This window comes from Littorina saxatilis, linkage group LG12, assembly GCF_037325665.1.
Source record: "Littorina saxatilis isolate snail1 linkage group LG12, US_GU_Lsax_2.0, whole genome shotgun sequence".
Lineage (NCBI taxonomy): Eukaryota > Metazoa > Mollusca > Gastropoda > Littorinimorpha > Littorinidae > Littorina > Littorina saxatilis.
The window spans coordinates 21,839,851-21,854,850 of NC_090256.1; the positions used below are offsets into that span (position 1 = coordinate 21,839,851).

The 15,000-nt window shown below is 43.4% G+C and overlaps 1 protein-coding gene across 1 annotated transcript in view; it reads left to right on the plus strand.

Moving 5' to 3' along the window:
• Positions 1-15,000, plus strand: part of LOC138981504 (UPF0415 protein C7orf25 homolog) — a gene marked incomplete at its 3' end in the record, with an annotated part of 128,692 nt that overhangs the window by 80,110 nt on the left and 33,582 nt on the right. Inside the window, 2 exon segments of the mRNA XM_070354446.1 lie at positions 7,714-7,948; positions 10,969-12,234. Coding sequence (XP_070210547.1) covers positions 7,714-7,948; positions 10,969-12,234 — 1,501 coding nt within the window.

The window sequence follows — 15,000 nt, forward strand, 5'->3', positions numbered from 1 at the left end:
TGTTTATTTGTGTATTCGCCATGCACGGCCAAAGTTCTCGATGGATCTGCTTCAAATTTGGTGGGCTTATTTAGAGAGACCCCGGACACAACCTCATCGATGAGATATTTCAACACGTGCTCTCAGCGCGCAGCGCTGAACCGATTTTGGTTCCACCTCAGCTATTTTGGTTCCACCTCAGCTACCCGGGCCCCCATACCGACACACCATAGCCGCTACACCACATCACAACGCCAAAGTTCTCGGTGGATCTTTTTCAAATTTGGACACCGTATTCAGCTACACCCCGGACACAATATCATCGATGAGATATTTCAACACGTGCTCTCAGCGCGCAGCGCTGAACTGATTTTGGTTTTTGTGTTCATTTCACCATTATAAGTAACTCTTCCTTATCTTCTCCAGTGTTTGGCGTTTATCTCCCTTCCTTCGTGTGGCTTTCCCGTTTGTAAGTTACTATTACTATTTTTAGAATGTCACTGCGCTGTCCACTGCGCTGTCCACAACGCTTCCCTTGCACCCGTAAGTTGTTCTTACTGTCAAAGTGAAAAGGTCGAATCAATTTATAGCCACGCGAAAAATACACTCTCACCTATCTCTATATATTTATAGATACAGATATGCATATATATATATACGGCTTCTCTGTGTGTGTGTGTGTTTGTGTGTGTGTGTGGGCAAAAACCTGTGTATTGTAGAGTTCTGTTTGTGATGTGGTCTAGCTGCTTTTGTCTGTCTGTATGTTCTGGCATGTGAGAAGCCACAGCAGATAATATAGGGCTAAGAAATAAGCTCTAAAATTCTCAATCCCGTTTGACAGGACTTCGCCTTCAAAGGTGATTGTGGTGAACCGCCACGCTGTCTGTCTCTGTCTCGCGCCGTTCACCCCAAATTCCCGTTTCTGAGTTACTATTTTTAGAATGTCACTGCGCTGTCCAGAACGCTTCCCTTGCACCCGTAAGTTGTTCTTACTGTCAAAGTGAAAAGGTCGAATCAATTTATAGCCACGCGAAAAATACACTCTCACCTATCTCTATATATTTATAGATATAGATATACATATATATATATACGGCTTCTCTGTGTGTGTGTTTGTGTGTGTGTGTGTGGGCAAAAACCTGTGGATTGTAGAGTTCTGTTTGTGATGGGGTCTAGCGGCTTTTATCAGAACTTTTAAAAATACCATTTAATATCCAAGTATCTCTTAACACCATTTTTAATTAGATGAGCGAGAGTGTGCGGGGGGCGGGAGGGTGGTGAACCACTGTACATAAAGGGAAAATTTTGTGTGCGTGTCTGTGTGTGTTCTTAATCTAAGACAAATGTCGCCAATGTTTTTACAGAGTGACGTTAAATAAACGATTTAAAAAAAAAAAAAAAAAAAAAAAAAATCTGTCTGTATGTTCTGGCATTTGAGAAGCCACAACAGATAATATAGGGCTAAGAAATAAGCTCTAAAATTCTCAATCCCGTTTGACAGGACTTCGCCTTCAAAGGTGATTGGGGTGAACCGCCACGCTGTCTGTCTGTGTCTCGCGATTCACCCCGGCGAAGCCGGGTATTCCTCTAGTTATATATATATATATATACACACACACCCCCCCCCCCCTGAATTTCTCTTTTTGAGATAATAAAGTTGTATATGGCTATGTCTAAATGAACGCCGTTTGTCAACAGACCGGGACATTAGATATTTAAACTGCTATGGTAGCGGTCAAATATTGGGGTCAGTCTGTGTCGAGACAGCTTTAGGAAAAAACATTTGGCGTGTAAAAATACACAAATAATTATGAGTTCGTGGTTGGTGGGGGGGGGGGGGGGGGGGGGGCGGTGCGGTCTTAAAACGGGGTTTTTAAAAGAGGGGTTCCACTTTACATCTGTGTTTGAAGAGAGCTTTAGACAAACTTGAGGCGATTTTTTTCCAAGAGGCGGTTTGACATGGCGGTTATTGACTGACACAACCTCCCTCCTCTTTCGCTCAAATGTCTCATTTTCCCTTCACTTGTTTTCGCTTCCTGGCGGCGCTTCTTACTGACATTTGGGGGGGCAGTATTAGTGATCGATGTCGGCCAATTTCTCACAAAACATTCCCTGCGTCTCCAAAAACATTGCCCCCCCATCCTGCCTTCAAATCAATTTGGCAAAAGACCGGACCTGGCAGCGACAATTACAGGTCGATGAGGCCCCTCTGAGGTCCCTTGGGTGTGCTTCTGGATAGTTGCAGGGCCACTGACGCGTCTTTGGGTCGGTGAAGGTTGAATAAAAGAAGTTTAAACCTCGTGCTTTGCCAAAGACTTCGGACGCTGCTCTTCTCTTGTTAAAAGAGAGAGAAGGGAGGATGGAGACTCAGAATACGTACGCGTGTCTATCGGTTTGTTTGGTGTGTGTGTGTGTGTGTGTGTGTGTGTGTGTGTGTGTGTGTGTGTGTGTGTGTGTGTGTGTGTGTGTGTGTGTGTGTGTGTGTGTGTGTGTGTGTGTGTGTGTGTGTGTGTGTGTGTGTGTGTGTGTGTGTGTGTGTGTGCGCGCGCGCGTCCGTGCGTGCGTGAGTGCGTGCGTGAATGTCTGTTTGTCTAGGTTTATTTGTGTGTTTATTGGTTTGTTTGTTGTTGTTTTAACTTATTTTAAGTCAAACACTAGGCAAACTATCCCAGACGCAGGACATATAGCTGTTCTGTTCTTTAATTCTTTCTTTATTTGGTGTTTAACGTCGTTTTCAACCGTTGAAGGTTATATCGCGACGGGGAAAGGATGGGGGGGGATGGGATAGAGCCACTTGTTAATTGTTTCTTGTTCACAAAAGCACTAATCAAAAAATTGCTCCAGGGGCTTGCAACGTAGTACAATATATGACCTTTCTGGGAGAATGCAAGTTTCCAGTACAAAGGACTTAACATTTCTTACATACTGCTTGACTAAAATCTTAGCTGTTCTGTTGAAGAAGAGAGATAGAGAGAAAGATCGTTTAGGGGCTGTCGGTCTCTCCTGGTGATATCTAGCAGAAAAATGTAGCACGAAAGAAAGTCGGACACCGGAAGTAGATTCGTTTTCCTAAGATAGAGAAAGAGAGAGAGAGAAAGAGCGAATGAAACTGTCCTGGCGTTATCTGGCAGAGACAGAATGCACAAAGTCGGACAGCGGAAGTAGTAGGTTTTTTTCCTAAGTGAGAGAGAAAAAAAAGAGGCAGAGAGAAAGAGTGAGAATGAGTCTCTCCTGGCGTTATTTGGTAAAAAAAAAAAAGGTAGCTCAAAAGAAAGTCGGACACCGAAAGTTTTTTTTTTTTTTACCCTAAGAAAGATGATGATGGAACTTTATTTTCCAAGGATAGAGGTTTAGATAGGGAGAGAGAGGGAGAGAGAGAGATCGAGTCTCCTCTGGCGTTATCTGGCATCGGACACCGGAAGTATGTTTTTTCCCTAAGAGATGAGAGAGATTCAGATTCAAAACTTTATTACGAACGGATGAAGGTTTTAGGCGATGCCTAATCTTCCAACCTGTCCCTTTTAGACATACATAACATTATACATTACATATATAATTTATTGTTCCCTAAGGCAGAGAGAGAGAAAGAGAGAGAGAGTTTCTCCAGGCGTTAATTTGGCAGAGAAAGGTAGTAGCACAAAAAATAGTCTCAAAAGATAGTTTGTTTGTCCTAAGTGAGAGAGAATGAGAGAGAGAGAGAGAGAGAGACAGAGACAGAGACAGAGAGAATGAGGGACAGAGAGAGGGGGGAGTTAAGGGACTTTCGGTCTCTTCTTGCGTTATCTGGCAGAGATCGGTCTCTCTTTGTGTCAGAGACAGGGTCAGAAAAGAGGAACCTGACACGTCCCCACTTTCTCATCTCTACGGAGAAGAACAGTCTCCGGTGCCTTTGTGCACGATCTCATTGTAGCGAGGCCACGGGGAACGTGTTCCGGTCTGCGTTAGCTCAGTTGATCAATCCTTGGATCATTACGACTACTTTACTACTGATCACGAATGAGACGGAAGACCCAGTTCCGAGGTAACCCGATTGTGTCAGCCTGATTTGTTTAGTTGTTTTTTTAGACATGGTATCCGTTTTCAAATGATCGACGACCTCTCTTGGCCAAGATCAATCATTTGAGTTGCCTTTGAAGTTTTGGTATTTTAATTATACTACTGCGCACAGAAAGATCACAGTGTAAATTCTGCGACTCCTTGAAACTTTTCTATTGACGGGTCGCGTTCGAAATCGCTTTTTACCTTTAGAAGCTTTATGAGCAATGTTGAATGTTGATTATGCCATCATCTCCCATGGGTCACGTCAATGCATCCCAAAAGCATGATGTTTATTACACCCCCGGTATAGGGGTGTGTATAGGATTCGGTCGATGTGTTTGTGTGTTTGTGTTCGCATATAGATCTCAAGAATGAACGGACCGATCGTCACCAAACTTGGTGAACAGGTTCTATACATTCCTGAGACGGTCCTTACAAAAATTGGGACCAGTCAAACACACGGTTAGGGAGTTATTGGTGGATTAAAATTATACAAGGACTTATAGAGGGACATATTAATGGTCAAAGGGAAATAACCATTCTCACTGCCACCAACTGAGAAGGTTATTTCCCTTTGACGGGGGTGTTTTTCCTACCTCGGAGGAATTTCTTGTTATATATATACATATATATATACCCCCCGCGGGTTAGGGGGAGTCCCATATTGGTTGGGACGAGAAAGGATTTACCCGATGCTACCCAGCATGTCGTAAGAGGCGACTAACGGTTCTGTTTCTCCTTTTACCCTTGTTAAGTGTTTCTTGTATAGAATATAGTCAATGTTTGTAAAGATTTTAGTCAAGCAGTATGTAAGAAATGTTAAGTCCTTTGTACTGGAAACTTGCATTCTCCCAGTAAGGTCATATTATTGTACTACGTTGCAAGCCCCTGGAGCAATTTTTTGATTAGTGCTTTTGTGAACAAGAAACAATTGACAAGTGGCTCTATCCCATCTCCCCCCTTTCCCCTATCCCATCTCCCCCCTTTCCACGTCGCGATATAACCTTGAATGGTTGAAAACGACGTTAAACACCAAATAAAGAAAGAAAGAAATAATTTAAGTCAATGTTATAACAATGTATGTGGACATGATCGGCTGACTACTTGAGTCTTGACCTTTTCTAGCGTTGTACTTTTCAACATGAACTGGCCGGGTTCCAAAAACCTTTCGTTATACGAATGTTACGGGTTTCTGGTGGTCAATGATACTATCATTCCAACCCATTAACCCATTTTTGATTTATCTTTAGAAGCTCAGAAAGTCCCTTTGAGGTTGTTTTGGGAGCTTTGCGTTGTTTATAGAAATGACCGCATCTGTGTACCCTATCCTATGGACAGTGACCCGTTCAAACTTTTTGTTACCAAGATTCTTGCTCATACACCTGAACTTAAATCGTGTGTGTTTATGTTGTCGCCCTGTATCTCGTTATTCCTTTGCGCTGCTTGGGACTACTTTCCCGTGAACAGAGGCAATTTCGAATTGTTTTCCATTTGAAATATATCCATGTACGCAGCTATTTTTTTTCCAATCTTCTTGTAAGCGTCAGTAATGATAATATCTGACTTTCCACATAAAGAAAAAGAACAAAACAAGTCATGTTCTCATCATTATGTGTCTGTTGTGTATGAACGAGACAACAATGACACTGTACTTGCTCTTGTTCTCCTCACCTGCAGTCTCTTATTCTTGTTGTGTATGGTTTTCGCCCACTTGAAAGGTCAAAGGTCCAGTGAATAATATAAGATGGAGTTAGTTTTGCATCATTGTTTCGCCACCTGACAAAAGCTGATTCTCCGACCTTTCAGTACCGCTACAGAGATGTTCATCCCCCAAGACGCACGTGCAATGATGTCGATAATTGACCAAGGTTGACCGAACAAATGAGGGTGGAGACAGTGCAGGACAGTGACTGCTCTTTCAGTGACATAAACAGTCTGATGATCAATCCTTTCGGAATCTTTGAGATACCTACTTCGAATTCCCGTCCCGCGTTGACCATCTTATGAATCTTCATACAATTGTCTGGGCTTTTTACATGGATTAAAAAAAAAAAGATTTTTCTTATTAAACACATACCTAAAAAATCGGCTTTCAGCTTTCCGCGCAGATAGGCAACGATATTTTTTTATTTTTGATATACATTTTTTTTAATTCTATTTTAGTTTATTTTAATTTAGTTTACTTATTTGTTTGACATTTTCCCCTGAAATATTATTTTTATTGACATGGGTTTCACTTACGAAATTATTTCAACACAATATTCCCACGCTGCACAAAAAACAGCACGGCTGTAGTTTTGGGATACCTGTCCAAGGGAAGGATGCTCCTATCCTACGTGAACGTTTGGACAGAGCTGTGGTGTTTTACAATATTGTTTACACGAGAAGTATGGTATTTTTAAAGGCTATATATATAGAATTTATACTCTCCCAAAAAAGAAACTTGACACAGGTAAACATTGATTTTTATCAAATATGTTAAGAGGAAAGCACCAAAATTCAGTTTGAAGTTTGTCAGTTACATTGTTGATAACCACTAAACCACAAAAAGAACATCATTGAACCGAGACTTTACTGGGTGGTCGCCCTTTTATTGAATTACAAAACTCTTGTCTGCACGAAAATCACGTGCATGGCGCCGTGATGTGTTTGCCTGAGTCTGAGCCTCAAGTGGCAGAGATGAGAAAGCCATATCAACCGCAATTCTGTGACACTCCTTGCGCCTGCAATTAAGGTGCGGAAAATGCCACGACTGAAGCCCAGTGACATAATGCTATTGTCCGGTTGCAAGCGGTGCAGCTAATGTAGTAATGAAAATGTTGCAAGGCATTTTGGTGTGTCCCAACAAACTGTATGTGCACTATGGAACTGCTTAAATGCCACTTTAAAGTGTACTGGACAGACCAAGGTCAGTCCAACCTAGAGTCGCCACAGGGGCTCAGGATCGGTATAACAGGGTGCGACAGCTTCGTGAACGTTTCACAATACCGCTACGCAGATTCCGGGGGTGCCTCTCCCAAAAACAAACGTGAAAAAATAAACATCATGGCGCATGCACATGTTTTTTTGCAGACAATATGTTTGCAATTCAATGAAAGGGCGACCACCCAGTAAAGTCTTGATTAAATGATGTTCTTTTTGTGGTTTAGTGGTTATCAACAATGTAACTGACAAACTTCAAACTGAATTTTGGTGCTTTCCTCTAACATTTTTGAAAAAAATCAATGTTTACCTGTGTCAAGTTTCTTTTTTTGTGAGAGTATATATGTATCTAACGTATCAAAATGCGAGATGTTTGTGTTGACCTATGTGGGGTCGTTTTTGTCATCAACGCAAGAATGCATTGTACTAAACGATGTCAATTGTCTGTTTTAGCCACTGCATTTAATCGGTTTAATAGTGACTGCTTCAGCAGTTGAGGCTTGAACTCATTTCTCGGTTTTTATGGGAGGGTATTACGACGTGAAAAGGGTGGGGGTGGTTGGGGAGGGGGTGGCTGGGGCTGGGGAGGGTGGGATAGGATTGGATGGCGGGGGATATTTTTTGCTCCCAGCACCGACTGATGCATAGGTATGTCAATGTGACGGCGAGGACAACACTGATGATGGCAACGACGACTACAACGATGATGATGATGTCGACGATGATGGTACAGAAAACTGCATGTGAACTGTTTTTCTTCTCTTTGTTTTTCAGCTGTCACGGAAAGATGAAGCCACGCAGGCGGCCCACCTCCAGAGCAGCAACCTGAGTCACTTCGCCGCCATTGTGCACGCTGTTACGCATCTCCCTCATGTCACTGACGTCATGCGACCTTTCACCTCCCCGGACCGCCGGGAGAGCCTCGTTGTGGACGTGGTGGCGGATCAAGGTCGTTCCTGGGTGAAGGTCATTGCCCGGAAAGGCCAAGCCTTGCACCTCGTGTGGGCAGGTAATTTCGAATGATGATTTTACAAATGTGGTTTGTGGTTTTCTGTTGTTGTTTTTTAAACTGATGAGTCTGAGTGTAAACTGTAAAGACGGCGATAGATGTATACGCAGACATATAAGACGTTGACGCTGTCAGCTCGTTCTCATTCTTTATTCGATGTAAGCTCTCTCATAGCTCAGGCAAGACTGCCCTAAAACAGCAAGGGGAAAATCTCTTCCGTGCTCGCTCACTCACACATTCACACAATCACGAACTCCATGTGATTACTTCTCGCTCTGCTATGCACCGGAATATTCTCGCTCATCAATGTCGACTGGTGTTCACAATGTTACATAAACATAAAAGTCATCCCATGAGGTCTAAGAAACAAACACAAATCGCAATCTAAACTTTGTGAGTGTATATATGTGTGTCGTGTATGTGTGTTTGTGCGTGCGCGTGCGTGTGTGTGTGTGTGTGTTTGTGCGTGCTCGTGCGTGTGTGTATGTGTGTCTGTCTCAGTGTCTGTCTGTCTGTCTGCCTGCCTGTCTGTGGCTTTTTGTTGACAAGCCAAACTAAGGAGCCATCCGAGTGCACGTGCTGTTCGTTGACACTGGAAGATGAACTGTCAACGAATTTGTAATCTGCCTACGTCAGTGCTTTGTATATCGCAGACCTAAGATGTTAGTGCACTCTGTTCGCTGCTGCCAGCCTCTTGCAAAATGATTATCGTTTGGGTTTTGTTTTCCCGGTTTTCCATGTCACATTTCTGAAGAAGAAAATGTAATATCGTAGTGTGTTAACGAGACACACACAACCACACACACACACGCACACACACACACACACACACACACACACACACACACACACACACACACACACACACACACGCACGTACGCACTCACACAAAAACACACATACACACACGCGCGCGCGCACCCTCACCCCCACGCATTTTTTTTCAATGTCCCAAAAGGCAACAATAACCAAAACCTGCATGTTTTATTCCAAAAAAAGTCGCACAAAACTTTCATTTTGACCCATAATTCATTCAATTATCATTTTTAAACATCTTTTCTGAGGATTTGTTTTATCATGAACCTTGAAACAAAACTTAATGTCCTTGCCATCTCGGCCCTTCAAGGCCCACACTTGGAGAGAGATTTTCTAGTTTTGTTCCGTTTTTATCTCTTTTTCCTTTATGCCAATCGCCTTGCAACAGCTGAAGATTTTCCGACAAACAAAGCTTTCGCTTTTCACCCAACCCGATGCGGGGGTTTCTATTTGCTCTCTGTACCTTCATTCCGGTCGCCCCTGTCGGCAGCGATAGGTTCGAGTTCTATTTCACTGCTGCTGCAAACATGGGATGTGGCGCCCCCTGGGTGTCTTCCACCCAGATTGTTTGCGAGTACCCTGTGGGTCAGCCGAGACAGATTGTCTGTCGTCCACGATGGCTCTTAGGGTAATGAGCGTGGTCTCCCAGTAATTGAATCCTGGGTCTGTGGGCTCGAGTGTTGAGCTATGTCGTTTTTATAGCCCCTAGCTGTGTTGTCTGTGATTGCATGTGCTCGAAAATTCGTCCTAGTTGCAATGTATCTGTCTTGGCTGTCCAGAGTGTTATATAGTATTGCTTGCTCGTGCGACTCGAAAGGACAGGTTTATGTGTGGTTTGTTCTTCCTGTTTTGAAGTTTTAGTGTGTGTGGCTGTGTGTGTGGCTGTGTGTCTGTGTCTGTGTGTGTGTGTGTGAGTGTGTGTCTGTGTATGACTATGTCTGTATGTGATGTGTGTGTGTGTGTGTGTGTGTGTGTGTGTCTGTGTGTGATGTGTGTGTGTGTGTGTGTGTGTGTGTGTACGCGTGTGTGTGTGTGTACGTGTGTGTGTGTGTAAAAATTATTATACATAATACTGAATCACAATTTTCGCTGTTCATGAGTGGAGAAGATAAGTCTAACAGTAAAGGTGACTGAGTTTCATTGTTTTTTTCCTTGTGCTGTGCATTAAAGATATTGTCTGTGTTTGCATTCTTCGGAAAACTGGTCCTGATTGCAATGTATCTGTCTTGATAGACCAACGAGCAGTGCTGGCCAGTGTGAATCGAAAGTGCCCGCGTGCGCAAGAGCGTGTGAGCTTTGATGTGAGACTTTATTGACAATGTACATAGGATGCCTCCTTCCCCTTAAACATATTTTTAGAAAAAAACTCACATCAACAAGTCAATTGTACAGAAGAGCTATACAAAAAACAACATCACCGAGGACAGTGTCGACAGATTGTGTCTCTTCCAGGCAAAACCGGTCGATAGATCGGGAGCATCTCGTTACTGCCCCGTATCGTTACTCCCCCGGCTCGTTACTCCCCTGCTCGTTACTCCCCCGGCTTGTTACTAACCCTAACCCTAACCCTAACCCTAAGGGGGAGTCAGAAACAGCTTTGCGGGGACACGGTTAATAAGCACAAGTGCTGTGACTTGCAAACGTATTATGCAAATGAGTTATGCAAATTAACTGCTAATTATGAACATCAATTATGCTAACTGATTATGCAAATACTGCATTTTCCATGCGTTTGACTTCATGTTGAGGTCGGTATGTAACCATGCTGCATGCATTTCATCCCTACCCCCCGCGGGTTAGGGGGAAGAATTTACTGCAGGGCGGTAAGGTAATACATTGTACATGTACTACGTTGCAAGCCCCTGGAGCAAATTTTTGATTAGTGCTTTTGTGAACAAGAAACAATTGACAAGTGGCTCTATCCCATCTCCCCCCTTTCCCCGTCGCGATATAACCTTCGTGGTTGAAAACGACGTTAAACACCAAATAAAGAAAGAAAGAATTTAATCCCTGGACATATAAGCACGTTCATGTTTGTTCACCCCAGGTCAGTACATACGCACTATTGATGTCTGTTCACCACCGCCCTGATATGGCCCTTCGTGGTCGGCTGGGCGTTAAGCAAACAAACAAACAAACAAACTGTCTGTTCACCCCAGATCAAGGTCACTACGTAACCACTATTCATGTCTGTTCACACCAGGTCAAGGTCAGTACGGGGAGCGCGACATGGAGCAGCAGCTACAGGAGTACGCGGAGTGCGCGGAGCGTCACCCGGTGAACTTTCATCCGCCGCGCGTGCACGCAACCTTCTATAACACCCTCACCTTCCCCATGGCGCGCGTGCTGCAAGGTCAAGGGGTCACGGTGTGGGGCAAGGTCGTTGCGGTTGACTCTGGAGTCCTGCATAAACTCCTGGCGATTCACGACGACGTGGAGGCTGAAGACGATGATGAAGATGAGTGCCTTGAAGATTTCAGTGATGTTGATGATAGCGGCAGTGTTGATCATGGTGCTGGTACACACTTTTGCAGTATCTTGGCTCACAAAATATCAACGAAACAGGAAGAAAAAGAAGAGACGAAGGCGGTTGATGAAATCGAGTCTGACAACTGTGTAGACATTGGAAGTCCTGGCGGTGCAAACCCCACTGATGATCAGGACATGCATGTAAGCTGTTCTGGGTTGGAGGTCAGAGCAACATCGCTTGATGTCGGCAATAGCCTTTGGTTTCGTGACACTGTTGGGACCAGTGGGTGTGATTTTGACGTGAACTGTCGTGAAGATGATGACTGTAAGAACATGACCGACATAAACGTTTCTGACAGACTACACGAAAATAGCTGCGATCATCGGGTATCACACGTAAGCGGACGGCCACACAACGATTCTCCCGTTGAAAAAGCAGCGGATGGTTTGTCTGAGGTCGGAAAACAAGGACGAGAATACACCAACAGCATGCGCTCAGCACCCGTGTGTGCTGCTAGCGCACTGAGTCACGAACCACGAACACCTTCTCACAGACTCACGCCACATGATTTTAAAAGCGAAGACCAGGACACGCAAGACCTAGAAACAGACAGTGCGGACCCCAACGAAGGAATACATGACTCTGCTTTCAACGAAGAAGCACGAACAACCACACACCGGGAGACCACCTCGTGGACACTGTCCAGTCGAAGCCATCACTGTTTGTCACGAATCCTGGCCTCCTATCCAGACTACCGTGATTTGTTCATGTTGCCGACTTTTTCAGTCTCCGAGAAATCCAGTGTAGGCATAGGAGGAAGGAGGGGAGGAGAAGGAGAGAGGGAGAAGGTTAATTTGGACATCACCACCTTGATCACCTTGGTGTCGTCCGTGTGTCATGGCGGGTGTCACTTCAGGTTCAAAGACAAGGTGCTGGACCAACAGGCCGCTGAGGAACGGGAGCATCCTTCTCTGCCTGATCTGCAGCAGTATCTGCAAGGTGAGAGAGAGAAAGAGAGAGAGAAAGAGAGAGAGAGAAAGAGAGAGGGAGAAAGAGAGAGAGAGAGAGAGAGAGAGAGAGAGAGAGAGAGAGAGAGAGAGTCTAGCCTTTGGGGGATCTTGTTGGCGTGCATTGCCCTGTTGCTAAAAACTTATATCAGAAGGCTTAGCATGAGCTCCTTTTTACATTTAGTCAGGTTTTTACTAAATGTTTTAACATAGAGGGGGGAATCGAGACGAGGGTCGTGGTGTATGTGTGTGTCTGTGTGTCTCTGTCTGTGTGTGTGTGTGTAGAGCGATTCAGACTAAACTACTGGGCCGATCTTTATGAAATTTGACATGAGAGTTCCTGGGTATGATATCCCCGGACGTTTTTTTCATTTTTTCGATGACGTCATATCCGGCTTTTTGTAAAAGTTGAGGCCGCACTGTCACACTCTCATTTTTCCATTAAATTGATTGAAATTTTGGCAAAGCAATCTTCGACGAAGGCCGGGGTTTGGTATTGCATTTCAGCTTGGTGGCTTAAAAACTAATGAGTGAGTTTGGTCATTAAAAATCGGAAACTTGTAATTAAAATTATTTTTTTATTAAACGATCCAAAAACAATTTCATCTTATTCTTCGTCATTTTCTGATTCCAAAAACATATACATATGTTATATTTGGATTAAAAACAAGCTCTGAAAATTAAAAATATACAAATTATGATCAAAATTAAATTTCCGAAATCGTTTTAAAAACTATTTCATCTTATTCCTTGTCGGTTCCTGATTCCAAAAACATATAGATATGATATGTTTGGATTAAAAACACGCTCAGAAAGTTAAAACGAAGAGAGGTACAGTAAAGCGTGCTATGAAGCACAGCGCAATCGCTACCGCGCCAAACAGGCTCGTCACTTTCACTGCCTTTTGCACTAGCGGCGGACTACGTTCAGTTTCATTCTGTGAGTTCCACAGCTTGACAAAATGTAGTAATTTCGCCTTACGCGACTTGTTCTGTTTCTTTTGTCGTTTTTTTTGGGGGGTGGGGTTGTTTTTTTGGAAACCTGTTTCGCAACAAAATGTCAGCATGGTAAGAGCGAATCCTTGTTACTGATGATGGTGGTGGTGATGGTGGTGAGTTCGGTTACACACGAGCGTAAAATTTGGAGAGAAAAGAACTGAATGAGAGCATCCATCTCTGCCTGACATGAACTTCTCCTGTAGAGAGGAGTGGGAATCAATGTTCTAGCATGCTGCGATTCCCCGAAGACTCATTTCTGCTTCCCCCTATTTTGTTTTTCTTTCTTTCTTCTTTCCATCTATTTGTCTTTCTTTCTTTCTTCTTTCGGTCTTCCTTTTGGTATATTTTTCTTTTTTTATTGCTTGCTTTTTTTCTTTCTTTCTTTTTTTCTTTTTTTTCTTGCTTTCTTTCTTACTTGCTTTCTTTCTTTCTCTCTTTCTTTCTCTCTTTCTTTCTCTCTTTCTTTCTCTCTTTCTTTCTCTCTTTCTTTCTCTCTTTCTTTCTCTCTTTCTTTCTTCTTTCGATCTTCCTTTCGGACTATTTGTTTTTCTTTCATCTTTTTTTCTGTCTTTCTTTCAAATGTTGATTTGTATGTTGTTGTTTTTTACGTGTGTCAAGAAGTCCGAAAGAAAGATGGAGGATTGGAAGAAGGAAGGGGATGTGTGTGTGAGAGAGAGAGAGAGAGAGAAAAAAAAGAGAGAGAGAAAGAAAGAGAGAGAGAGAGAAAGAGAGAGAGAGAAAGAGAGAGAGAGAGAGAGAGAGAGAGAGAGAGAGAGAGAGAGAGAGAGAGAGAGAGAGAGTGTGAAAACAGCTAATCTGACTGTTCGAAAAATGTATTACTTCTATGACTACAAGTTGATATCACTGTTCATTCGCTCTATTCTATTTTTAACCGCTTGCTTCCCTTTATATAATGAACCGTCCATATAGATCGTCGTCCTCCCGAACAAAATCCTCTGTAGTTCATCGAGAATTTAGGATTCTGGGTAGGGAAATCCTTTCATGCAATGACGTCAGCGCCTTTCGGCGATTGGTCAATGCATTTCGGAGCCTGACAACAACATAATGTCGGCCACGCTTAAGGGTCAGTTATTAACTTAACTTGCCTCGAACAGTGATATAAAGAGAACAGTACACAAATACGAACGGAGAGACTCAGAAACTCGAGTCGAGTCAATACTGATCCCCACGCTCGAGAAGTCAAGTGTAATATTTGACTCGTTTAAATCTCCTTCGCCAGGCGTACGACAGAATAGCTCAGTTGGTAAAGCCCCCGATCGCTTTTCCTTACAATGGTGGTCACGGGTTCGATCCTCTTTGACACCCCCCACGGGTTAGGGGGAGTCCATATTGGTTGGGACGAGAAAGAATTTACCCGATGCTACCCAGCATGTCGTAAGAGGCGACTAACGGTTCTGTTTCTCCTTTTACCCTTGTTAAGTGTTTCTTGTATAGAATATAGTCAATGTTTGTAAAGATTTTAGTCAAGCAGTATGTAAGAAATGTTAAGTCCTTTGTACTGGAAACTTGCATTCTCCCAGTAAGGTCATATATTGTACTACGTTGCAAGCCCCTGGAGCAATTTTTTTATTAGTGCTTTTGTGAACAAGAAACAATTAACAAGTGGCTCTATCCCATCTCCCCCCTTTCCCCTATCCCATCTCCCCCCTTTCCCCGTCGCGATATAACCTTGAATGGTTGAAAACGACGTTAAACACCAAATAAAGAAAGAAAGAAAGAAAGATACTCTTTGACGGCAA